Source organism: Heterodontus francisci, chromosome X, assembly GCF_036365525.1.
Source record: "Heterodontus francisci isolate sHetFra1 chromosome X, sHetFra1.hap1, whole genome shotgun sequence".
NCBI classification, from domain to species: domain Eukaryota; kingdom Metazoa; phylum Chordata; class Chondrichthyes; order Heterodontiformes; family Heterodontidae; genus Heterodontus; species Heterodontus francisci.
Window position 1 is genome coordinate 18,041,326 of NC_090421.1, and position 25,643 is coordinate 18,066,968.

Below are 25,643 nucleotides of genomic sequence, written 5' to 3' on the forward strand. Positions count from 1 at the left end.
GGAAACTCGATCATTGAGTATGTTCAAGACAGAAATGAGAAAGTGGTGTTGAGGTAGATGATCAGCCATGATCTAATGGAATGGCAGAGCAGGATCGATGGGCTGAATTGGCCTACTCCTGCTCCTATGTTCCTATTGCCAGATGATCTGTTTTCAGTGAAGCTGGTTGAGGATAAATATTGCCTCCAGGACATTGGGGAGAACTCCCCCCGCAAGGGCCTCAGTTTAACAACACATTCAAAAGATGACACCTCCGACAGTGCAGCGCTCCCTCAGTACTGACCCTCCGACAGTGCAGCGCTCCCTCAGTACTGACCCTCCAACAGTGCAGCGCTCCCTCAGTACTGACCCTCCGACAGTGCAGCGCTCCCTCAGTACTGCACTAGGAGTGTCAGCCTGGATTATGGGTCAAGTCCCTGGTGTCACAGCCTTTTGATGCAGAGGAGGGGAGATTGCCATCACTGAACCACAGGTGACAACTCAGAGATGTCTGTACAACTAGTTTTTTTTTCGTTGCATGCTTTGGAAAGTGTTTACATGAATTTACTGAGCTTTAAGTCAAGAATTTTCTCCTCAAAGTACGAGCGAAAGCTTGGCGAAATGCCTGTGCGTGACATCGACGAGCTTTTTGAAAAAAAAAATGAGTTGACTACTTCTTTCCTTAGTTTCGCCTTCACTTCAGAGGGAGGACATCAGAAACAAAGCAAAATGCCCCACCCAGGCAGAAGTTTCACTTTTCCTTTCCGGATATAATAGGCCCGCCTGCACCAGATATCAGATGCAGCAGACAAGCGCAAAAGTCCCAACTGCACAACCAATCGGTGTATTCGAGCCCGATGTTGGGTCCTGACAAACTGCCAGGGAGTATTAATGCCTGACATTCCAGCCAGTGTTAAAGCTAAAGCAGTTGTTTTCTAAAGGCACAGGATGTGACTCTGTCATGTTATCCCCTCCCCTCGATCAAGACAAACAAACTTCACAACATCCACCCAAACACTTGACCAGCACCATCCCGAAGGATAATAAAACAGCTAGTTTTGGCTCGCACACAGCGCCAAGCATTCCAGGAAGCAAACTGAAGGGCGAAGGTCAGAGGAACACATGAAAAGGCCCATGCAGAAGAAGCGGTTCCATCGAATTTGGATGAACAACCGTGCTGGCGTTGTGCTTTGTGGCGGGTTTCTGGTGGGGAAGGGGAACGGAGCTCCCTGGCAAAGCTGCGACAATACAGTCAATACCGAGCACCCAACCCCGTCCAATATTGAGCGTCTCTGCTCACGTGCATCCAGCTCCCTCCTGGCCTCAGAAACCAGAAGATAAACTCCATGTGACTGGTGTCTCATGCAGTATGAAGAAGCAAGGCCTGGGGAGGGTGCAGGGGCTCCTGTGGGAACATTCCTACTCCTCCTGGCCCACAAGGATTCCACAGGAAAGGTACCCAAGTACTTCCCCTGGTCTCTGATGGCTGTCCCCATGGTATCAAGCATGCGGCCCTCCCCATTTCGCCAGTTAAATCCGACTGTAAAGTAGGCCCGGTTTTCTGCTAAGTTGCAAAGGCTGGGGGATGGAAGACGCCATATTGTGACCATCCCCCGTCCACATCATCCTCAACAGGCAGGGGTTAAAATCCAACCCTGTCAGGCAGCGTTTGCAAACAATGGCAGTTTGAAATGCGACCATCTTTAAAAGATCGACTTAGAAGACAAGGGAACGCACGAATAAACTCTCAGGTCGCCTGGTGTAAGGAGTCCCATTCAGCAGGTACAGTGTTGGAGCTCGTGTCGTGCAGTCACAACCTATCGGGCTTCCCATTTCGATCAGACCACTTGCACCAGCAATAAGTGAGGCTGTGTTCATCAGCCCAGTTTGAACAGCCACACATTAACACATCACCAGGTTTTTCTTCTTTTGCCCTTGGAAGCCAGAAATTCTGCCGAGGTTTTCACATTTGCAAGCCAAAAATCCATCGACCTAGTCACGGAATCCCTCAGTGCTCGAGACAAGAGGCCAACCCGGGTGTGGGCCCATAAAACATGATCTGGCAGTGACTGCCATACAAAGCACTCAACATTTCATTAACATCTTCCTGAATTCCTTCACTTACGTCCAATGTAAACTTGAAACACTGCCACCATCTCACTGGTGAGTGCAGGATGCAAACCCACCACATCATCTGCAAATCCCATAGTCCCTGCTCCGACTGCATTCAATTCCAGGCCAGCAGCTCTCCAGGATCTTGGCCAGAATATGTAACTCGAAACGACGGATCCATCCAGCCCACACAGCCAGAACAGCAAAGGTCTCCTGTGGTGTGTGGAGGAAGCAGCCATTAGCTCCACAGATGGGCTGTGGTGAGAGGCACTGGCCCGATAAAGCATGGCTTCGCAGAGTTCATCCACTGAGGGTTACTCAGCCATTCTGACCAGGCAAATCGCAGAAACCACCTCCTGCACTAGCTAATCTCATCGTAGATCACTGTACAACTGGCCTCACTGCCCTGGAGGCAGGAACTCCTGCTCGGAATAGGTGAGTCAGAAGAGAATTGGGGCTTGTTACGATTCTTTGCTCCCCCTCCCCACCCCCGGCAGCTCCTCCCCCGTCAAATTCTCTCTCGAGGCCAACACACGATATGCGAGCCAACAGATGAAGTGCTGCACTTATGGAACCGTACGCCAGTAAAACCTAACATGTCAGGGAGGAGGCAAAACAAGGAGGGAAGAGGCCTTTGGAGATGGATCAGGTAAACTTCAGCATAAAGTCCATGAGATGCACTACCAAAGGTGATGAATTAGCTCTCTCTCCTGAAGGTGCTGACTCTCACTGGGGTACAGTTGGTTTCTCTCTCTCTCTCTCTCCTGAAGGTGCTGACTCTCACTGGGGTACAGTTGGTTTCTCTCTCTCTCTCTCTCTCTCTCTCTCCTGAAGGTGCTGACTCTCACTGGGGTACAGTTGGTTTCTCTCTCTCTCTCTCTCTCTCCAGAAGGTGCTGACTCTCACTGGGGTACGGTTGGTTTCTCTCTCTCTCCCCAGAAGGTGCTGACTCTAACTGGGATATGGTTGGTTTCTCTCTCTCTCTTTCCTGAAGATGCTGACTCTCACTGGGGGACAGTTGGTTTCTCTCTCTCTCCCTCTCCTGAAGGTGCTGACTCTCACTGGGGTACAGTTGGTTTCTCTCTCTCCCTCTCCAGAAGGTGCTGACTCTCACTGGGGTACAGTTTCTCTCTCTCTCCTGAAGATGCTGACTCTCACTGGGGTACAGTTTCTCTCTCACTCCTGAAGATGCTGACTCTCACTGGGGTACAGTTGGTTTCTCTCTCTCTCCAGAAGGTGCTGACTCTCACTGGGGTACAGTTTCTCTCTCCCTCTCCTGAAGGTGCTGACTCTCACTGGGGTACAGTTTCTCTCTCTCTCTCCTGAAGATGCTGACTCTCACTGGGGTACAGTTTCTCTCTCTCTCTCCTGAAGGTGCTGACTCTCACTGGGATACGGTTGGTTTCTCTCTCTCTCTCTCCTGAAGATGCTGACTCTCACTGGGATACGGTTGGTTTCTCTCTCTCTCTCCCTCTCCAGAAGGTGCTGACTCTCACTGGGGTACAGTTTCTCTCTCTCTCCTGAAGATGCTGACTCTCACTGGGGTACAGTTTCTCTCTCACTCCTGAAGATGCTGACTCTCACTGGGGTACGGTTGGTTTCGCTCTCTCTCCTGAAGGTGCTGACTCTCACTGGGGTACAGTTGGTTTCTCTCTCTCTCTCCTGAAGATGCTGACTCTCACTGGGGTACAGTTGGTTTCTCTCTCTCTCCAGAAGGTGCTGACTGTCACTGGGATACAGTTGGTTTCTCTCTCTCTCCTGAAGGTGCTGACTCTCACTGGGGTACGGTTGGTTTCGCTCTCTCTCTCTCTCTCTCTCTCCTGAAGGTGCTGACTCTCACTGTGGTACGGTTGGTTTCTCTCTCTCTCACCTGAAGGTGCTGACTCTCACTGGGGTACAGTTGGTTTCTCTCTCTCTCTCCTGAAGGTGCTGACTCTCACTGGGGTAGAGTTTCTCTCTCTCTCCTGAAGATGCTGACTCTCACTGGGATACGGTTGGTTTCTCTCCCTCTCTCCTGAACGTGCTGACTCTCACTGGGATACGGTTGGTTTCTTGCTCTCTCTCTCTCCTGAAGGTGTTGACTCTCACTGGGATGCGGTTGGTTTCTCTCTCTCTCTCCTGAAGGTGTTGACTCTCACTGGGATACGGTTGGTTTCTCTCTCTGTCGCCTGAGGGAGCTGACCCCATTGGCCCCAGCAACCCTCGTTTATCTCCCTGCGTTGCCTTTACTCATGTGTGAGTCTCTGCAACGCGTGGTAGCAGCTCCTTGATCAGCAGGAGCATCAGAGCAGAGAACAATCTGCTGCTCAGCTGACCTTTCCAGTGGGGGTCACTGGATAGTGGTCAGGAGCAAGGGATTTCTTTCTTTGGCCTCCTTATCTCGAGAGACAATGGGTAAGTGCCTGGAGGTGGTCAGTGGTTTGTGAAGCAGCGCCTGGAGTGGCTATAAAGGCCAATTCTAGAGTGACAGGCTCTTCCACAGGTGCTGCAGAGAAATTTGTTTGTCGGGGCTGTTACACAGTTGGCTCTTCCCTTGCGCCTCTGTCTTTTTTCCTGCCAACAGCTAAGTCTCTTCGACTCGCCACACTTTAGCCCCGCCTTTATGGCTGCCCGCCAGCTCTGGCGATCGCTGGCAACTGACTCCCACGACTTGTGATCAATGTCACAGGATTTCATGTCGCGTTTGCAGACGTCTTTAAAGCGGAGACATGGACGGCCGGTGGGTCTGATACCAGTGGCAAGCTCGCTGTACAATGTGTCTTTGGGGATCCTGCCATCTTCCATGCGGCTCACATGGCCAAGCCATCTCAAGCGCCGCTGACTCAGTAGTGTGTATAAGCTGGGGATGTTGGCCACCTCGAGGACTTCTGTGTTGGAGATACGGTCCTGCCACCTGATGCCAAGTATTCTCCGGAGGCAGCAAAGATGGAATGAATTGAGACGTTGCTCTTGGCTGACATACGTTGTCCAGGCCTCGCTGCCATAGAGCAAGGTACTGAGGACACAGGCTTGATACACGCGGACTTTTGTGTTCTGTGTCAGTGTGCCATTTTCCCACACTCTCTTGGCTAGTCTGGACATAGCAGTGGAAGCCTTTCCCATGCACTTGTTTATTTCTGCATCTAGAGACAGGTTACTGGTGATAGTTGAGCCTAGGTAGGTGAACTCTTGAACCACTTCCAGAGCGTGGTCGCCAATATTGATGGATGGAGCATTTCTGACGTCCTGTCCCATGATGTTCGTTTTCTTGAGGCTGATGGTTAGGCCAAATTCATTGCAGGCAGCCGCAAACCTGTCAATGAGACTCTGCAGACACTCTTCTGTGTGGGATGTTAAAGCAGCATAGTCAGCAAAGAGGAGTTCCCTGATGAGGACTTTCCGTACTTTGGACTTCGCTCTTAGACGGGCAAGGTTGAACAACCTGCCCCCTGATCTTGTGTGGAGGAAAATTCCTTCTTCCGAGGACTTGAACGCATGTGAAAGCAGTAGGGAGAAGAAAATCCCAAAAAGTGTGGGTGCGAGAACACAGCCCTGTTTCACGCCATTCAGGATAGGAAAGGGCTCTGATGAGGAGCCACCATGTTGAATTGTGCCTTTCATATTGTCATGGAATGAGGTGATGATACTTAGTAGCTTTGGTGGACATCCAAACTTTTCTAGTAGTCTGAAGAGACCACGTCTGCTGACGAGGTCAAAGGCTTTGGTGAGATCAATGAAAGCAATGTCGAGGGGCATCTGTTGTTCACGGCATTTCTCCTGTATCTGACGAAGGGAGAACAGCATGTCAACGGTCGATCTCTCTGCACGAAAGCCACACTGTGCCTCAGGGTAGACGCGCTCAGCCAGCTTCTGGAGCCTGTTTAGAGCGACTCAAGCAAAGACTTTCCCCACTATGCTGAGCAGGGAGATTCCACGGTAGTTGTTGCAGTCACCTCGGTTTTTATAGAGGGTGATGATATTGGCATCGCGCATGTCCTGTGGTACTGCTCCCTCATCCCAGCACAGGCATAGCAGTTCATGTAGTGTTGAGTATAGCAGGCTTGGCACTCTTGATTATTTCAGGGGTAATTCTGTCCTTCCCAGGGGCTTTTCCGCTGGCTAGAGAATCAATGGCATCACTGAGTTCCGATTTTGTTGGCTCTATGTTCAGCTCATCCATGACTGGTAGAGGCTGGGCTGCATTGAGAGCAGTCTCAGTGACAACATTCTCCCTGGAGTTCAGTTCTAGGTAGTGCGCAACCCAGCGGTTGACCCACTGGAGAGTAATCAGGAGCAAGGGATTGACCCTTCGTATTCTGGTCTATGGAGGTTGAGGCCAATTACAGCATCCCTTCCTCAGCCCTGGTTTCAGAACAGTCTGGGGCTTGAACCTGGGAGAAAACTGAAGGGTGTCGAGGGGAGAGTGGTGGCAATTGTCCGCGACCTTTGATCTTTTCTGCCAACTTCCAGCTGGAGCACAGTCACCTCGCAACAGACAGCCAATCACCTCATGGCTGCTGAGTGAGACAGGAAGTTCTTTGCAACCAGGTCTTACTGTATTGTTGGATATTGTTCATAAAAAGTGACCATTGAGATCCTGTCGTGTTACGTGTGCTCAGTTGAAGCCTTCAGAAGGCCGCCAGCTCCCTCAAGGAAGAGCACTGAGGGCCGGGGCTAGGTGGTATTTAAGGGCCACTCCCTGACACTGCCGCCCTCTTCCTTCTGAGGGAGACCCCTCCAATTTGCTGAGAAAATGTTTGCAAATTGCTCCGTCTTCCCACCCCTTCTGTCAAGGGAGAATGAAAGACGGGGCATCTATGCTCTCGAGCTCCAAACACTCACAAATCATTCCTGGACCACTTCTCTTCATTCATCATGTGGAGGCAAGGGGCTAACGGTTGCTCCCGTGACCCTCTCGCTTTGGACCCACCAAAATACAATGACACGTCTCTGAAACAGCATGTTTCTGCCATTTCACGCCCTGTGCCACTAAAATAGAATCAGGCCTGCAAGCCTCTGAGAGAAAGGAAGCTCGACTCCCTGATTTGCATGTTGGCCGGGATTTTAACATCAACAGTGCCAACTTCAAGTATAAATATAGGCTCATTCCAACTTCACTTCATGCATGAAGTTCAATGTCCTTAATGCAGAAAAAAAGATCACTTGATCTAACTATGTTTCTATAAAATGGGGAGGGTGGGCTGGGGGGAGCTCTCTCCCTGTACAACTACTGTGCTGGACTGTTTTGGCTCAGAGTCACATTTTTTCCGGAGTTAGCACAAAGACCTACTACAAGAGAATTCCCATTTGGTTTTCATATCACTCTTCCACATGTTGCAATAATTTATTTTTTCAGAGGGAAAAAACCCTTGCCTGGAGGGAATTAAAATGTGCAGTGGTTTGTCAGCAATGAGTGTAGACCAAACACAAATCCTGAGCCTGTTTCTCACAGTCTTATGTTTTAAAACAGAACGATCGCAATTCGTTTTCTTCTTCACCTGAGCTCGTCTCCTAGCAACAGGATTAGGCCTCAGGCTCCCCTCACCAAACCCAACATGGATCGACTGGCGCTTGGATTCCATCACATTTTAGGTAGACATTTAATACAACATCATGCACTGCCGGCAGGGAATTCAATCAATTTTTTTTTTTGCTGAACATCGAGCTGACTGGGTCCATCAACCTTCAGCAGCAGTTCAATCTCGGAGGTTGTCCCCCTCTCACCGCAGCATTGTGACCTCAATCAAATGGAGGGGCTTCATGAGATGACTGATTTCTCTCGGAGGCAGTAGTATGAACCCAGCAGTCACAGTGTAAGGGGCAAATCCCCCCGTACGGTCGTGTACTGCCTTGTGGTCCTGGGCAGGCAACCCAGAAGGTTGAGAGTTCGAATCCCACTATGGCAAATTGCAAATCTAAATTCACTAAATTTGGTTGACAAACGTTCTCCAGGGAGGGGAACCTGCCAACCCTGCCTGGTCTGGGCCTACACGTGACTTCAGTCTCACACGATGTGGCTGACTCTCAATGACCCCCGAGTGACCTTCAAGAAAAAAACACCCACCAATTTCTAAGGGCAAAGATGGCAGCAACCTCCAGAGAAAAAAAAATTTAAAAATAAAATAAACTCAAAATTTAAATCAACCCTCAAAGAGACAGAAATTTGAGCCGACAACCCTTCCCTGAACCTGTTTGCCTCTTAATTATCCATTATTTTATCATATATTGGATGAGATCAGTGTGGCTCAGGCTCCCAACCACAGAGCAGAGCATCTCAGAACAACCAAAACGGTACCTGTTAGATCAAAAGGAACCTGCTGGCAATCTGTGTCATTCGTGCCCCAGGCACATGAGTATACGGCGCCACCTTCCGTTATGTTCGGCTGACTGGTATTGGCTTTGGGAGCTCCAATAAGAAGGCTTGGCCTGAAAGAACAAAAATCAACAATGTCAGAAACCGTCATGCTGACAGAATTGGGATGAGCGAGCCTTTAACTGACGCTTCGAGCAGAGTTGTGCCAACAACCTGCAAGAAGCCTCATTTATAAGGACCGAACTCAACAACAATGACAGCAACATGCATTTATATAGCACCTTTAACATAATTAAATGTCCCAAGTTACAACGCACAATTTGACACTGAGCCACAAAAGGAGATATTAGGTCAGATGACAAAGAGGTAGGTTTTAAGGAAGGTCCTTCCAGGAGCATCGAGAGGCGGAGAGGTTAATGGAGAAATTTCCAGAGCTGAGAGCCTCAGCAGCTGAAGGCATGGCCGCCGATGGTGGAACTCAATTGCAGACTCTATACAAGAGACCCAAAATGTGGACTGCCTGATTTTCTCAACATGATTTAACACAAAGTATCTTCACTGCACCCAGTCACAGCTCATCTCCATGGGAGCACTACCATCACCATGGCAACAAACAGGAAACAGGAAGCTTAAACCTTTGTGGAAGGGAGCTGTCACACTGCTTGAGGCCGATCCGATCGAGGGGGGAAAAAAGTCAAAGAAAGCATTTATCAAGTTCCACGTGAGCCTTCAAAAGATTAAAATTGATTGTATTTATGGCAAATTAGCGAATTAGATTGAAAAATAGATTTACAAGAGGAATTATCTTCCACTAGTCACGACCAGAGAGACCAGCTTTTTGCCACCTCTACAAGAACAGGTCAGATCTTACCCACCTGTGGATGTTAATAGGCAGAGTGGCACACATTATAGATCGGGCCCTTTCTGTGTGGTGATGCACTACGGCGAGATTGCAGCTCTAGGAGTGAGAGTTTACCACAGCATGCAGGATACCAGTAGAGCCAGGCTAGTTTGCTGTAGATCAGGACACTGCCAGCTGGTAAAAGAGCTTCTAACACACTCTCCAAAGTGGAAAATGGCCGTCCTATGCCATTGGTAAATCACACATGGGAAAGTAAATCACCAGTAGTAACATTTTAACTTCCTGGCCTGGCCCTTTATGAGCAGGGATCCTGTGCTGAGGGTTGGGTGAGGTAAATTTGGTACATGAAGTAATTATGCTAGTAGAACAGAAAGACAAGAAAACAAACAGGTTCTGACAAGACAGTGACAAGCAGTTCTCCCTCTGAGGCACCACATTGCGCCACTGATGGTTTCCATTTCCAACAGAATGCGGTCAGTCTCTTGCTTCCTGCAATTGCAGAGTCCCCAAGAAACAAGCTACAACATTCCCTCAAATAAAGAGAGAGGTGCTTGTCGGGACTCGAGAACTTTTCCTGCGCCTCTTCAACAAACATAGAAACATAAAAAATAGGAGCAGGAGGAGACCATTCGGCCCGTCGAGCCTGCTCCACCATGCATTATGATCATGGCTGATCACCCAACTCAGTAACCTGTTCCCGCTTTCCCCCCATACCCTTTGATCCCTTCAGACCCAAGAGCTATATCTAACTCCTTCTTGAAAACATACAATGTTTTGGCCTTAATTGCTTTCTGTGGTAGTGAATTCCACAGGCTCACCACTCTCTGGGTGAAGAAATCTCTCCTCATCTCAGTCCTGAAAGGTTTACCCCGTATCCTTACACTATGACCCCTGGTTCTGGACTCCCCCACCATCGGGAACATCCTTCCTGCATCTACCCTGTCAAGTCCTGTTAGAATTTTATAGGTTTCTATGAGATCCTCCCTCACTCTTCTGAACTCCAGTGAATATAATCCTAACCAACTCAATCTCCTCATACGTCAGTCCTGCCATCCCAGGAATCAGTCTGGTAAACCTTCGCTGCACTCCCTCTATAGCAAGAACATACTTCCTCAGATAAGGAGACCAAAACTGCACACAATATTCCAGGTATGGCCTCACCAAGGCCCTGTATAATTGCAGCAAGACTGCTTCTGTACTCGAATCCTCTCGCTGTGAAGACCAATATACCATTTGTTTTTTTTACCGCCTGTTGCACTGACATGCTTGCCTTCAGCGACTGGTGTACGAGAACACACAGGTCTCGTTGCATATTCCCCTCTCTCAGTTTATAGCCGTTCAGATAATAATCTGCCTTCCTGTTTTAACTACCAAACTGGATAACCTCACATTTATCCACATTATACTGCATCTGCCATGCATTTGCCCACTCACTCAACTTATCCAAAACACCCTGAAGCCTCTCTGCATCCTCCTCACAACTCACCCTCCCACCCAGTTTTGTGTCATCTGCAAATTTGGAGATATTACATTTAGTTCCCTCATCTAAATCATTGATATATATTGTGAATAGCTGGGGTCCTAGCACCGATCCCTGCGGTATCCCACTAGTCACTGCCTGCCATTCGAAAAAAGACCCATTTATCCCTACTCTTTGTTTCCTGTCTGCCAACCAATTTTCTATCCATCGCAATACACTACCCCAATCCCATGCACTTTAATTTTACACACTAATCTCTTATGTGGGACTTAGTCGAAAGCCTCCTGAAAGTCCAAATAAACCATATCCACTGGCTCCCCCTCATCAACTCTACTAGTTACATCCTCAAAGAATTCTAATAGATTTGTCAAGCATGATTTCCCTTTCGTAAATCCATGCCGACTCTGCCCGATTCCACCACTGTTCTCCAAGTGCTCTGCTATAAAATCTTTGATAATGGACTCTAGAATTTTCCCCACTATCGACGTCAGACTAACTGGTCAATAATTCCCTGCTTTCTCTCTACCTCCCTTTTTAAATAGTGGGGTTACATTAGCTACCCTCCAATCTGTAGGAACTGTTCCAGAGTCTATAGGATCTTGGAATATGACCACCAATGCATCCACTATTTCTGGGGCCATTTCCTTAAGTACTCTGGGATGTAGATTATCAGGCCCTGGGGATTTTATCGGCCTTCAATCCCATCAATTTCCCCAACACCATTTATCTCATACTGATTTCTTTCAGTTCCTCTCTCTCACTAAGCCCTGCATTCCTCAACATTTCTGGTATGATATTTGTGTCCTCCTTTGTGAAGACAGAACCAAAGTATGCTTTTAGGTGGTCAGCCATTTCTTTGTTCCCCATGATAAATTCCCCTGTTTCTGACTGTAAGGGACCTACATTTGTCTTCACCAATCTTTTTCTCTTCACATACCTATCGAAACTTTTAGTCAGTTTTTATGTTTCCCGCAAGCTTGCTCTCGTACTCTATTTTCCCCTTCTTAAATCAATCCCTTGGTCCTCCTTTGCTGAATTCTAAACTGCTCACAATCCTCAGGTCTGTTGTTTTTTCTGGCGAATTTGTATACCAGTGGTAGGAGAAACCTGGCCAGACAGGGCATGGCAGGGATCAGGAAACTGATAGCATTCCTGTTCTGTCGTGAAGTTTGACCAAAGTAGGTGCTCGTCTTGGAAATCAAAGCTGATGCTAAGTGGAAGCACACACCAGAGGCAGTCCCACACCCCACCACGCGAGCACCTGGATGGCCTTGCAACCTTTACTCTTGTGCTTTGTGGCCTCATCTCAGCCCCAAGAGGCATAAAGGCCGTGTAAAACACCCAAAATTGTGCATTCGAAACTGTAGAGAGCAAGAGGTTTTGGAAATCACAGATTGTTTAAGATTCCAATGGTCGAAGTGTTTTACACAGTGACTAACTGCTCCCTTCAGACCAAGGCAGATGGAATTACAATACAGATCAGCCATGATCTAGTTGAGCGACAGAACAGACTCGAGGGACTGAATGGCCTCCTCCTGTTCCGAATGTTCTCTCATTCAATTCTGAGCTGAGTTGGCTGACTGCAGCCTAAGGTGGCAATAAGTGTGTCCTATTTCGTCTGGGTTTTGGTGTTGAACGAGAGAGAGTCCGCCAAGAGTCCCACTCCTGTATAACACCCAGCGATGTGTGTGTGTCTGTGAGATAATTTTCTCCAAGGCTGGATACCTGCATCTGCTCAGTGTCCATACTCTGAGATGAAGAATAGATACTGGAGCCCTGGGGAGAAATTGGAGAGTGGGGTAATTCTATGACCGTTTGCAGGACGGAGTCAACTGATCACCTTGTTATGGTGCTCGTCACGACAGCAATTACAGGTGAACCGGACTAGTTTCTTGCTGTAGTCATGCTCCACATAACCAGACCCAAACAGAGCATTCTCAGGGGAAATCCATTTGAAATGGTCACCGCCCATCGGACAAGGCTCACGGGCAACAGACATTTGGATGTCCTCAAGATTACAGAGGGTAGAATGTGGGAGGCCAGCCAGGAGTGCATTGGAATAGTCAGGTCTAGAGGTAACAAAGGCATGAATGAGGGTTTCAGCAGAAGATGAGCTGAGGCAGGGGCACAGTTGGACGATGTTACAGAGGTGGAAATAGGCGGTCTTAGTGATGGTGTGAATATGTGGTTAGGAGCACATCAAAATCACAGGATGGCTTGAGTAGGATGTAGAACCACAGAGTCAGGGAAAAGCAGACAACTATACACTGCTGTACCTGTCCTGGGAGTGTTTGATGGGGACAGTGTAGAGGGAGCTTTACTCTGTATCTAACCCTGTGCTGTACCTGTCCTGGGAGTGTTTGATGCTGTTACTGGATGCCTAAAATGGTAACAGTCCCATTCCCAGCACTAACATTCAGACCTTGGGCAAGTCATGAAAATGAAAGTTTTCTATAGACACATAAATAGTAAAAGGGTGATAAGAGGAGGAGTGGGGCCTATTAGGGATCATAAAGGGATTTACATGTAGAGGCAGAGGGCATAGTTGAGGTATTAAATGAATACTTTGCATCTATCTTTACCAAGGAAGATGATGCAACCCAGGCAATGGTGACACAGGAGGCAAGTCAGACACTAGGGGGGTTTAAAATTGATAAAGAGGATGTATTAGATAGGCTGTCTGTACTTAAAGTGGATAAAGCACCAGGGCCAGATGAGATGCATCCAAGGATACTGAGGGAAGTGAGGGTGGAAATTGCAGAGGCACTGACCATAATTTTCCAATTCTCCTTAGATACAGGGGTGGTGCCAGAGGACTGGAGAATTGCAAATGTTACACCCTTGTTCAAAAAAGGGTGTAAAGATAAGCCCAGCAACTACAGGCCAGTCAGTTTAATGTCGGTAGTGGGGAAACCTCTAGAAAAAAATAATTTAGGACAAAATTAATAGTTACATGGACAAATGTGGGTTAATTAAGGAAAGCCAGCATGGATTTCTTAAGGGAAAATCATGTTTAACTAACTTGCTGGAGTTTTTTGAGGAGGTAACAGAGAGGGTTGATGAAGGCAATGCTGTTGATGTAGTGTACATAGACTTTCAAAAGGCGTTTGATACAGTGCCACGTAACTTGTGAGCAAACTTGTAGTTCATGAAATAAAAGGGACGGTAGCAACATGGATAGGAAATTGGCTGAGTGACAGGAAACAAAGTGTCGTGGTTAACGGATGTTTTTCAGGCTGGAGGAATGTTTAGTTAGTTAGTTAGTTAGTTAGTTTAGTTAGAGATACAGCAATGAAACAGGCCCTTTGGCCCACCGAGTCTGTGCCGACCAACAACCACCCATTTATACTAATCCTACACGAACCCCATATTCTCTACCACATCCCCACCATTCTCCTACCACCTACCTACACTAGGGGCAATTTACAATGGCCAATTTACCTATCAACCTGCAAGTCTTTGGCTGTGGGAGGAAACCGGAGCACCCGGCGGAAACCCAAGCAGACACAGGAAGAACTTGCAAACTCCACACAGGCAGTACCCAGAATCGAACCCGGGTCGCTGGAGCTGTGAGGCTGCTGTGCTAACCATCGCGCCACTCTGCCGCCCACTTTGTAGTGGAGTTCCCCAGGGATCAGTGTTGGGACCCTTGCTTTTCCTGATATATATTAATGACCTAGACCTTGGTGTACAGGGCACAATTTCAAAGTTTGCAGATGATATAAAACTTGGAAGCATTGCGAACTGTGAGGAAGATAGTGTAGAACTTCAAAAGGACATAGACAAGTTGGTGGAATGGGCAGACAGGTGGCAGATGAAGTTCAATGCAGAGAAATGTGAAGTGATTCATTTTGGTAGGAAGAACATGGAGAGACAATGTAGAATAAAGGGTGCAATTCTAAATGGGGTGCAGGAGCAGAGGGACCTGGGTGTATATGTTCATAAGTCATTGAAGGTGGCAGGACAGGTTGAGAGAGCGGTGAATAAAACATACAGTATCCTGGACTTTATTAATAAGGGCATAGAGTACAAGAGCAAGGAAGTTATGTTGAACTTGTATCAGACACTAGTTCGGCCTCAGCTGGAGTATTGCGTCCAGTTCTGGGCACTGCATTTCAAGAAAAACATGAGGGCATTGGAGAAAGTACAGAAAAGATTCACGAGAATGGTTCCAGGGATGAGGAATTTCAGTTATGAAGGTAGATTGGAGAAGTTAGGACTGTTTTCCTTGGAGAAGAAAAGGCTGAGAGGTGGTTTGATAGAGGTATTCAAAATCATGAGGGGTCTGGACAGAGTAGATTGAGAGAAACTGTTCCCACTCGTGAAAGGAACGAGAACGAGAGGGCACAGATTTAAAGTATTTGGTGAGAGAAGCAAAAGTGACATGAGGAAAAACTTTTTCACGTAGCAAGTGGTTAAGGTCTGGAATGCACTGCCTGGAAACATGGTGGAGGCAGGTTCAATTGAAGTAATCAAAAGGGAATTATATGGAAAGGAAGGATGTGCAAGGTTACGGGGAGAAGGCGGGGAATGGCACTAAGTGAACTGCTCTTTCGGAGAGCCAGTGCAGACACGATGGGCTGAATGGCCTCCTAGTGCACTGTAACAATTTTGTGAGACTGTGAAAAATGCTTCTGGTAATCCTTTGAGCACACGTATGAAACGTTCAGCAAATTAACAGATAGCTTTCTATTTATAGACAAGACGATCGTTTGAGCAGTCTCAAAAAAATGGAGAATATGGAATTATCTTTATCACAGATGTTCCGAGATGAGTTAACAGATGAGGGAGGCCATTTGGCCCATCTAATTCATCTTTCCATAAAAACGATCCCCACAGCGCAGTACCTAAAGGCCCCTTGAATGACTCCAGAGTTTTTGGCCAGAAATTACCTTGGAGCTGCTCCTGTTCCACTGCTGGAACTCTGCGTGAAGTACACTGTGTAAATGGGGTTGCAAAGACATTCCCGCAGTGGAGCGTGAGGAGTTTGGAGGAAATTCACCAGGCTGGGTCTCATCTGCCATACTGATAGCCCTGCCCGCTCCATGCATTGATCAGTGTATACAGTTTGCACAAGTGCACCATGTTCATGCCTTAACTTGTAGTGCTCAGGATGAGCCTTTCCTATCCCACTCCCTCTATTCACTCTGCACCCACACCTCACTGCAAACTATCAAGTCTGATGATCAGAACTTGTAGACAGGCCCAGTCAGGGAGATAATGCATCAATCGCAAGCTTCATTCAATCGGAGGGCTGTGTTGCTTCATGCTCACACTGTCCTTCCTCTTCACTGGCAGTCAGATCAGACAATTCAGAAATTACCTATTGCACAACACCCACTGAACTCAGTGAAACATCTCCAGCTTCATCTGGTTAACATGCCCTGGCCAGCAACATTACCAACATGACAGAAATGCAACACAACTGTTGGCACTCTTCAGTCTTGCCATGAGGTAAGGGGGTCAGGTGTGCCAAGGTATCGAAAAGGTGTCAAATGCTCCCCCACCCTCCCAATTCCCGATTCGATGGAAGGGCAGGTACAAACCAGTTAGAGACACGCTCAGGGCTGGCGTCAGGAAACACTCCTTCACACAAAGAACTTACATTAAATATCACACCCGAACACATTGTTAGGACGCCCCAAAATGCTTCACAAGCAATTACGTTTTTTTTTTGAAGTGCAGTCTCATGTCAGCAGAGACTACAGGCAGTTTTGCACAGAAAGTACCCAGGGACAGAAATTAGACAGAGGATGAGATAAACTGTGTTGGCGTTAGTTGAGCGAGGAATGGTGGCAAGGACAACAGAACTGCCAAGTTTTTTTCTGATAATTCCAAGGAACCTTCGACATCTGCCTGATGCACCCTCAGTATGGAAAGTCTTAACCTATATCATGTGTTCAACTCTCCCTCAGTACTGAAAGTGTTAACATATATCATGTGTTCCAAGGTCTTCAGTGAGCCGTGAACCCATGACCTTTTGACTTAGTACTTCTTCACACAGTTCTCCCCGCCCAATACTTGGGGTTGCATGTTAACCGGTTGGTAAAAGGAAAACAAGCTTTTGGCCACTCCCGCCCTTGAGCAGACGACGCCAATTGAACAGCTCGTCTTGGACTATCCAGTTTGCTTTTCTTCTGAAGAGTGACTTTCCCAGAAAATGACTCTGTATTGATAGTAGTCAATGGGGCAACAATGCTACACATCACTGTCACTGGAGCTGAGACAAATTAAACCAGGTGGATTTTGGCCACAACCTTCACACTCAAACTTCAATTCTATTGAACACAAAGTCAGCCTCCCGAAACAGGTTTAGAAGTTCACATTATCCTACAAGACGCTGTAAAAGGAAACACATAGCCTTAAGTCAAATTGATCCATAGGGCCCTTTCACAACCTTAGGGTATAGAATCATAGAAAGTTTACGGCACAGAAAGAAGCCACTTGGCCCATTGCGTCTGCGCCGGCCGTAAAACGAGCCACCCAGTCTAATATGAACATACAAATTAGGAGCAGGAGTAGGCCACTCGGCCCTTCGAGCCTGCTCCACCATTCAATAAGTTCGTGGCTGAACTGATTACTCCACATTTCCACCTACCCTGAATAACCTTTCACCCCCTTGCTTATCAAGAATCTATCTACATCTACCTTCAAAATAGTCAAAGACTCTGCTTCCACTGCCTTTTGAGGAAGAGGGTTCCAAAGACTCACGACCCTCTAAGAAAAAATTTTCTTCTCATCTCCGTCTTAATTGGGCGATCCCTAGTTCTAGATTCTCCCACAAGGGGAAACATCCTTTCCACATCCACCCTGTCACGATCCCTCAGGATCTTATATGTTTCAATCAAGTCGCCTCTTACTCTTCTAAATTCCAGTGCATACAAGCCTAGCCTGTCCAATCTTTCCTTATAAGACAGCCGACCCATTCCAGGTATTAGTCTAGTAAACCTTCTCTGTACTGCCTCCAACGCATTTACATCCTTCCTTAAATAAAGAGACCAGTACTGTACACAGTACTCCAGATGTGGTCTCACCAATGCCCTCTATAGCTGAAGCATAACCTCCCTACTTTTGTATTCAATTCCCCTCGCGATAAACGATAACATTCTATTAGCTTTCCTAATTATGTGTTGTACCTGCATATGAATGTTTTGCGATTCATGCACTAGGACATCCAGATCCCTCTGCATCTCAGAGCTCTGCAATCTCACTATTTAAATAATATGCTTCTTTTTTATTCTTCCTGCCAAAGTAGACAATTTCCCACTTTCCCACATTATATTCCATTTTCCAGGTCTTTGCCCACTCACATAACCTATCTATATCCCTTTGTAGCCTCATGTCCTCTTCACAAGTACTTTCCTAGCTATCTTTGTGTCATCAGCAAATTTAGCAACCATATCTTCCGTCCCTTCATCCAAGTCATTTATATAAATTATAAAAAGTTGAGGCCCCAGCACAGATCCCTGTGGCACACCACTCGTTACATCTTGCCAACCAGAAAATGACCCATTTATGCCTACTCTCTGTTTCCTGTTAGCTATCCAATCTTCTATCCATGCCAATATGTTATCCCCTACACCATGAGCTTTTATTTTCTGTAATAACCTTTGATTTGGCACCTTATCAAATGCCTTCTGGAAATCTAAGTATGATACATCTACCACTTCCCCTTTAACCACAGCACATGTAACTCCCTCAAAGGACTCCAATAAATTGGGTAAACATGATTTCCCTTTCACAAAACCATGTTGACTCTGCCTGATTACCTTGAATTTTTCTAAATGCCCTGCTATAACGTCTTCAATAATAGCTTCTTACATTTTCCCTAAGACAGATGTTAAGCTAACTGGCCTGTAGTTTCCTGCATTCCGTCTCCCTCCCTTTTTGAATAAAGGAGTTACATTCGCTATTTTCCAATCTAATGGAACCTTCCCTGAATCTAGGGAATTTTGGAAAATTAAAACTAACGCATCAACTATCTCACTAGCCACTTCTTTTAACACCCTAGGATGAAGTCCATCAGAACCCGGGGACTTGTCAACCTGCAGCTCCAACAGCATTTGGTCCGTAGCCCTGCAGATTACGGCACTTGAGGTGCATATCCAGACTCCTTTTAAATGAGTTGAAGGTTTCTGCCTCAACTACCCTTTCAGGCAGTGAGTTCCAGACCCCCACCACCTTCTGCAGGAACAAATCTTCCTCATCTCCCCTCTAATCTTTCTACCAGTCACTTTAAATCTATGCCCCCTAGTCACTGACTTCTCTGCTAAGGTAACAGACCCTTCACCTCCATTCTAACCAGGCCCCTCACAATTTTGTACATTTCAATCAAATATCCCCTCAGTCTTCTCTGTTCCAAAGAGAACAACCCCAGCCTATCCAATCTTTCCTCATAGCTGCATTTATCCAATCCTGGCAACATCCTCATAAATCTCCTCTGTTCCCTCTCTAGTGCAATTACATCCTTTCTGTAATGAGGTGACCAGAACTGCACACAGTATTCAAGCTGTGGCCTAACCAATGAGTTATACAGTTCCAGCATAACCTCCCTGCTCTTATATTCTATACCTCGGCTAATAAAGGAAAGGATTCCATATGCCTTCTTAACCACCTTATCGACCTGTCTTGCTACCTTCAGGGATCTGTGGACATTCACTCCAAGGTCCCTCACTTCCTCTGCGCCTCTCAGTATTTTCCCATTAATTGTGCATTCCTTTGCTTTGTTTGACCTCCCCAAATGCATCACCTCACACTTCTCCAAGTTGAATTCCATTTGCCACTTTTCTGCCCATCTGACCAAACCATCAATATTTTCCTGCAGCCTACAGCTATCCTCCTCGCTATCTACCACATGACCAATCTTTGTGTCATCTGCAAACGTCTTGATCATGCCCCCTACAGTTACGTCCAAATCGTTAATATATACCATAAAAAGCAGGGGACCCAGTACTGAGTCCTGAGGAACGCCACTGGAAACAGCCCTCCAGTCGCTAAAACACTAGTCAGCAATTACACTTTGTTTCCTGCCACTGAGCCAATTTTGTATCCACCTTGCTGCATTTCCCTGGATCCCATGGGATTTTATTTTTTAACCAGTGTGCCGTGAGACCTTGTCAAAAGCCTTGCTAAAATCTATGTAGACAACATCAATTGCAGTACCCTCATCTATCTTCCTTGTTACTTCTTCAAAAAATTCAATCAAGTTGGTCAGACAAGATCTTCCCTTAACAAATCCATGCTGACTATGCTTGATTAATCTGTGCCCTTTTAAGTGACAGTTTATCCTGTCTCTCAGAATAGATTCCAATAATTTGCCCACGACTGAGGTTAGACTGAGTGGCCTGCAATTATTCGGTGTATCCCTCGCTCCCTTTTTAAACAGAGGTACAATGTTAGCAGTCCTCCAATCCTCTGCCACCACACCTGTATCCATTGAGGACTACAAAATGATGGTCAGACCTTCTGCTATTTCCTCTTTTGCTTCTTAGGTAAGGAACCTACAATGAAATAAGGGGCAAACATAGCATGGGGTGCTATAGAGTATCCACTGGTATACACACCAGTACTGTACCCGAGTGTTATACAGTGACAGGCCAGCATTTATTGCCCATCCCTAATTGCCCTTGAGAAGGTGGTGGTGAGCTGCCTTCTTGAACCGCTGCAGTCCATGTGATTTGGGAACATCCACAGTGCTGTTAGGAAGGGAGTTCCAGGATTTTGACCCAGTGACAGTGAAGGAACGACGACATAGTTCCAAGTCAGGATGGTGTGTGACTTGGATGGGAACATGCAGGTGGTGGTGTTCCCATGCATCTGCCGCCCTTGTCCTTCTAGTTGGTAGAGGTCGCAGGTTTGGAAGGTGCTGTCTAAGGAGCCTTGGTGCGTTGCTGCACTGCATCTTGTGGATGGTACACACTGCTGCCACTGTGCGTCGGTGGTGGAGGGAGTGAATGTTTGTAGATGGGGTGCAAATCAATCGGGCTGCTTTGTCCTGGATGGTGTCGAGCTTCTTGAGTGTTGTTGGAGCTGCACCCATCCAGGCAAGTGGAGAGTATTCCATCACACTCCTGACTTGTGCCTTGTAGATTGTGGACAGGCTTTGGGGAGTCAGGAGGTGAGTTACTCGCCGCAGGACTCCTAGCCTCTGACTTGCTCTTGTAGCCATGGTATTTATATGGCTACTCCAGTTCAGTTTCTGGTCAATGGTAGCCCCTAGGATGTTGACAGTGGGGGATTCAGTGACAGGATCTTGGGCTTCATAAATAAAGGTGTTAAGTGCAACAGTAGGGAAATTATGCCAAACCTTTATAAAAGCTCTAGCTAGGCCACAACCAGAGTATTGCATCCAGTTCAGGTCATCACACTTCAGGAAGGATGTGAGGATCCTTGAGAGGCTGTGGGGAAGATTTACCAGAATGGTTCCAGGGATGAGGGATTTTAGTTACAAGGTTAGGTTGGAGAAGCTGGTGTTGTTTGCCTTGGAGAAATGGAGATCGAGGGGAGATTTAATCGAGGTGTACAAGATTATGACAGGTTTGTATAGGGTAGACAAAGAAAAGCTGTTCTCATTAGCTGATGATGCAATGACTAGGGGATACAAATTTAAGGTTTTGGGTAAAAGATGCAGGGGGAATGTGAGGAAGAACTTTTTTATGCAGTGAGTGGTAATGACCTGGAACTCACTGCCCACAAGGGTGGTGGAAGCGGAGATAATCAATGCTTTCAAAAGGAAGTTGGATGGGCACTTGAGGGAAAAAAACTTGCAGGGCTACGGAGTAGAGGGGAGAATGGGACTGACTAGATTGCTCGACAGAGAGCTGGCATAGACTCAAAGGGCCGAATGACCACCTTCTGTGCTGTAATGACTCTTGTGACCTGTCCCCACCAGTACTGTACCCAAGTGTTACACCGTGACAGACCTGTCCCCACCAGTACTGTACCCCAGTGTTATACAGTGATAGACCTGTACCCACCAGTACTGTACTCTGTGTTATACAGTGACAGACCTGTACCCACCAGTACTGTCCCCCAGTGTTATACAGTGACAAACCTGTACCCACCAGTACTGTACTCTGTGTTATACAGTGACAGACCTGTACCCACCAGTACTGTCCCCCAGTGTTATACAGTGACAAACCTGTACCCACCAGTACTGTACCCCAGTGTTATACAGTGACAGACCTGTACCCACCAGTACTGTACCCCCAGCGTTACACAATGACAGACTTGTCGAAGCCACATACCATCCTGACTTGGAACAATATCACCATTCCTTCATCGTTGCCGGATCAAAATCCCTGGATCTCCCTCCTTAAAGGCACTGGGAATACCTTCAGCACGTGGACTATAGTGGTTCAAGGCACCACCTTCTCAAGGTTAACTGGGGATGGGCAAGAAATGCTGGCTTTGTCAGCAGCACCCACATCCCATGAATGAATATATTTTTAAAAACATGCAGGTTGCATTCTTTGATCGGCACTGCAGAACCCCAGCCAGCTCAACGTGCGCCAGATTTAAACAATAAAATCCAACACTTAACATCTACCAGGGCTTCGGTTTCAGACAATGAGTTGTGTTCTGAGGGACATACAGCCTGCCAAGAAGGTCCACTTGCCTCCTCCGCTCCTCAAGGTTCAGACTTCTTGCTTAGGTCAAGCTTCAAGGGCATCGGTTGCTCTCTCTTCCCACTGCCAAGTGTCCATGCTTTGCCTCACCACTTTAGTCATTTAATCACTGCTGCCCTCCACCCAATCAAATACTTTCTTCTCTTGTTCTTTCCACACACCCACTTTCCCTGGCTCTGTTCTTCCTTAAAACTTCTTACTTTGCTGACATTTTCCAGATGAAAGGTCACTGACCTGAAACATTAACTCTGTCTCTCTCTCTCCACAGATGCTGCCTGACCTGCTGAGTATTTTCAGCACTTGTAGATTTTAGTAACCGAAGTGATTTGCTTTTGTTTTTGCCCATTCTTCATGTGTGAACGCAGACACCCAGGGCTGAATTTTACCAGCCTATTGGCAATGGGCTGGGAGGTGGGAAGGCTGGCAAAATGGCACGGGAAGGCATCGGGTTGCATGCCTGATGTCTTCCTGCCTCCACACCCACCTTTCCCACCGAAGGCAAAATGGCAGACGGCCAGCCTGCCCAGAGCCCAATTGAGCCACTCAAGTGGCCAATTAAGGACCTCTTGCTGCCTCACGGGCATTTTGCCAGAGATGGGGGTGGCAGGGAATAGGTGGCAGCGGGCTCCAGGGAAAGGGGGCCCTCCTTTTGGGGTCACCCCCCACGTCCCCCCAGCTTTCGTGCCCAGTGACGGGACCCCTTTCACCTCCATTAAATCCAGCCCCAAGTGTCAGCAGTGGGTGATCAAACCTGGAGCCTCTATGTGGCTGAGTACCCCATCAGGCAGTGCATTTTACTAGCGAGCCACCGGGGAAACCTTCAGATGGTTAAAAGGAGGCAGAGGTGCAGTTGAGAAGAGTTCGGCTTCAATGTACTAGAAAGCAAACTACTGGAAATCTGAAATAAAAACAGAAAGTGCTGGAAATGCTCAGCAGGTCAGGCAACATCTGCGGAGAGAGAAGCAGAGTTAACGTTTCAGGTCAGTGACCTGATGTCATCGTCACTTAAGTAATTTTGCATAACAGCATACCCAAAAATAAAGTGCCGAGGAGGTCGGCTACGTTGGCCAAGTCACCTGCACTTTGACCCTCAGTGTACACTGCACAACCAAATGAAGTCAACATGGACCTCACCTCCAATGCTCGACCCTCACCACACTCCATCCGCTAACAAAGCTCGAAGCTCACTGGCAGTGGAACTTGCAGCCACCTAGACAGAGACAGATGAGGGCACAGCCTGGGTGGCAATGACAAAGAGGAGATACTCTATCTAATTGACAGTGCCTCCTCCAACAGCCAGACTCTGGACATGGAGGCTCATCGTTGGTAGGGGGCGGGATCCATCTCTGACAAATACCAAGACTGACCAATGGTACCGTGTGGATCCCAGCTGCCATTTTGAGTCTGGTTCAGGCTGGCAAATTCACAACCAGTACATTGTACAATCTGCGCACTCGAGACTGGGTCACGTGCTTTACCCGTCGCTGCCCATTCCACCCAGTGATCAGTTTCTGTCACAAAACCACTCCCAATCTGTTGAGTTCGCTTCAAATTACTCCCTTTGTCTCTGTGGCAGCTCATTGCTCCAGCAATCCAAAACTAACACCACTGCTCCACACTCGCCCCATAGCCCTGTAACGTCCTCTGCTTCAAATATTCAGATTCAATTTCCCCTGAAAAGCAGTAGTCTCTGCCTCAATCACCCGCTGTAAGATTCCAGCCCTCAGTGTCAAGAAATCTCTGCTAACCACTCTCCTTCCTCTCAGCGATAATTTTAAATTGATGACCCCTCACTGACTCCACAACCCAAGGCAATAGGTTTCCTCTATCAATTTCTTTGTCAAAACCCTTTGTAAATAGTTCCCCATCTGTGACATCATCCTGGTGAATCTAAACTGTGTGCTCTCCCTGTGGTTTTTCTATGATGGGACTCCCAAATCCAAACACAGGATTCAAACAATGGCCTAACAGCCAAAGCAGTGTTTTTTCCAATTTATCATTACCCCTCTAATCTGGCACCCCAGGCCATTAATAAAACCCAACACGTTATTGACCCCGTTTTCTTTATCTACCTGCACTCACATCCTTGAGGAATTATTTATTTGAACCCCCGAGTCTCTGTTCCTCCCCACCCTTCAGGATCTTCCCATTGAGTATATCCTCCCATCACTTATTCTTCTCCAAAAACAGACTGCCACACACCAGGCATACCTAAAATTGAGGTGTCAACCTGGTGAAGCCAAACAGCGGAAGCAGAACGCAATAGACAGAGCTAAGTGAACCCACAGCCACCGGATCAGATCTAAGCTCTGCAGTCCTACTACATCAAGTCAAGAATGGTGGTGGACAATTAAACAACTAACAGGAGGAGGAAGCTCCACAAATATCCCCATCCTCAATGATGGGGGAGCCCAGCACATCAGTGCAAAAGATAAGGTTGAAGCATTTGCAGCAATCTTCAGCCAGAAGTGCCGAGTGGATGATCCATCTTCAGCATCACAGATGCCAGTCTTCGGCCAATTCAATTCACTCCACGTGATATCAAGAAAAGACTGAAGGCACTGGATACTGCAAAAGCTATGGGCCCTGACAACATTCCGGCAATAGTACTGAAGACCTGTGCTCCAGAACTAGCCGCGCTCCTAGCCAAGCTGTTCCAGTATAGCTGCAACACTGGCATCTACTCGACAATGTGGAAAATTGCCCAGGTTTGTCCTGTACACAAAATGCAGGACAAATCCAAACCGGCCAATTATCGCCCCATCAGCCTACTCTCAATCATCAGTAAAGTGATGGAAGATGTCGGTGACAGTGCTATCAAGCGGCACTTGCTTAGCAATAACCTGCCCACTGACGCTCAGTTTGGGTTCCGCCAGGGCCACTCAGCTCCTGACCTCATTGCAGCCTTGCTCCAAACATAGACAGAAGAGCTGAACTCAAGAGGTGAGGTGAGAGTGACTGCCCTTGACATAAAGGCAGTATTTGACCGAGTATGGCATCAAGAAGTGCTAGCAAAACTGGAGTCAATGGGAATCGGGGGGAAAACTCTTCACTGGTTGGAGTCGCACCTGGCACAAAGGAAGATGGTTGTGGTTGTTAGAGGTCAATCATCTCAGCTCCAAGATATCACTGCAGGATAGTGTCCTCAGGGTAGTGTCCTAGGCCCAACCATCTTCAGCTGCTTCATCAATGACCTTCCCTCCGTCATAAGATCAGAAGTGGCGATGTTCGCTGATGATTGCACAGTGTTTAGTTCCATTCTCAACTCCTCATACTGAAGCAGCCAGTGTC

The 25,643-nt window shown here is 47.2% G+C and overlaps 1 protein-coding gene across 2 annotated transcripts in view; it reads right to left on the reverse strand.

Annotated features, from left to right (window-relative positions):
* LOC137358727 (integrin alpha-5-like) overlaps positions 1-25,643 on the reverse strand; it is a 231,295-nt gene that overhangs the window by 84,180 nt on the left and 121,472 nt on the right. For both annotated transcript variants that reach the window (XM_068024987.1, XM_068024985.1), the window contains exon 2: positions 8,366-8,496. In XM_068024987.1, coding sequence (XP_067881088.1) covers positions 8,366-8,496 — 131 coding nt within the window. The remainder of the gene's footprint in view (positions 1-8,365; positions 8,497-25,643) is intronic.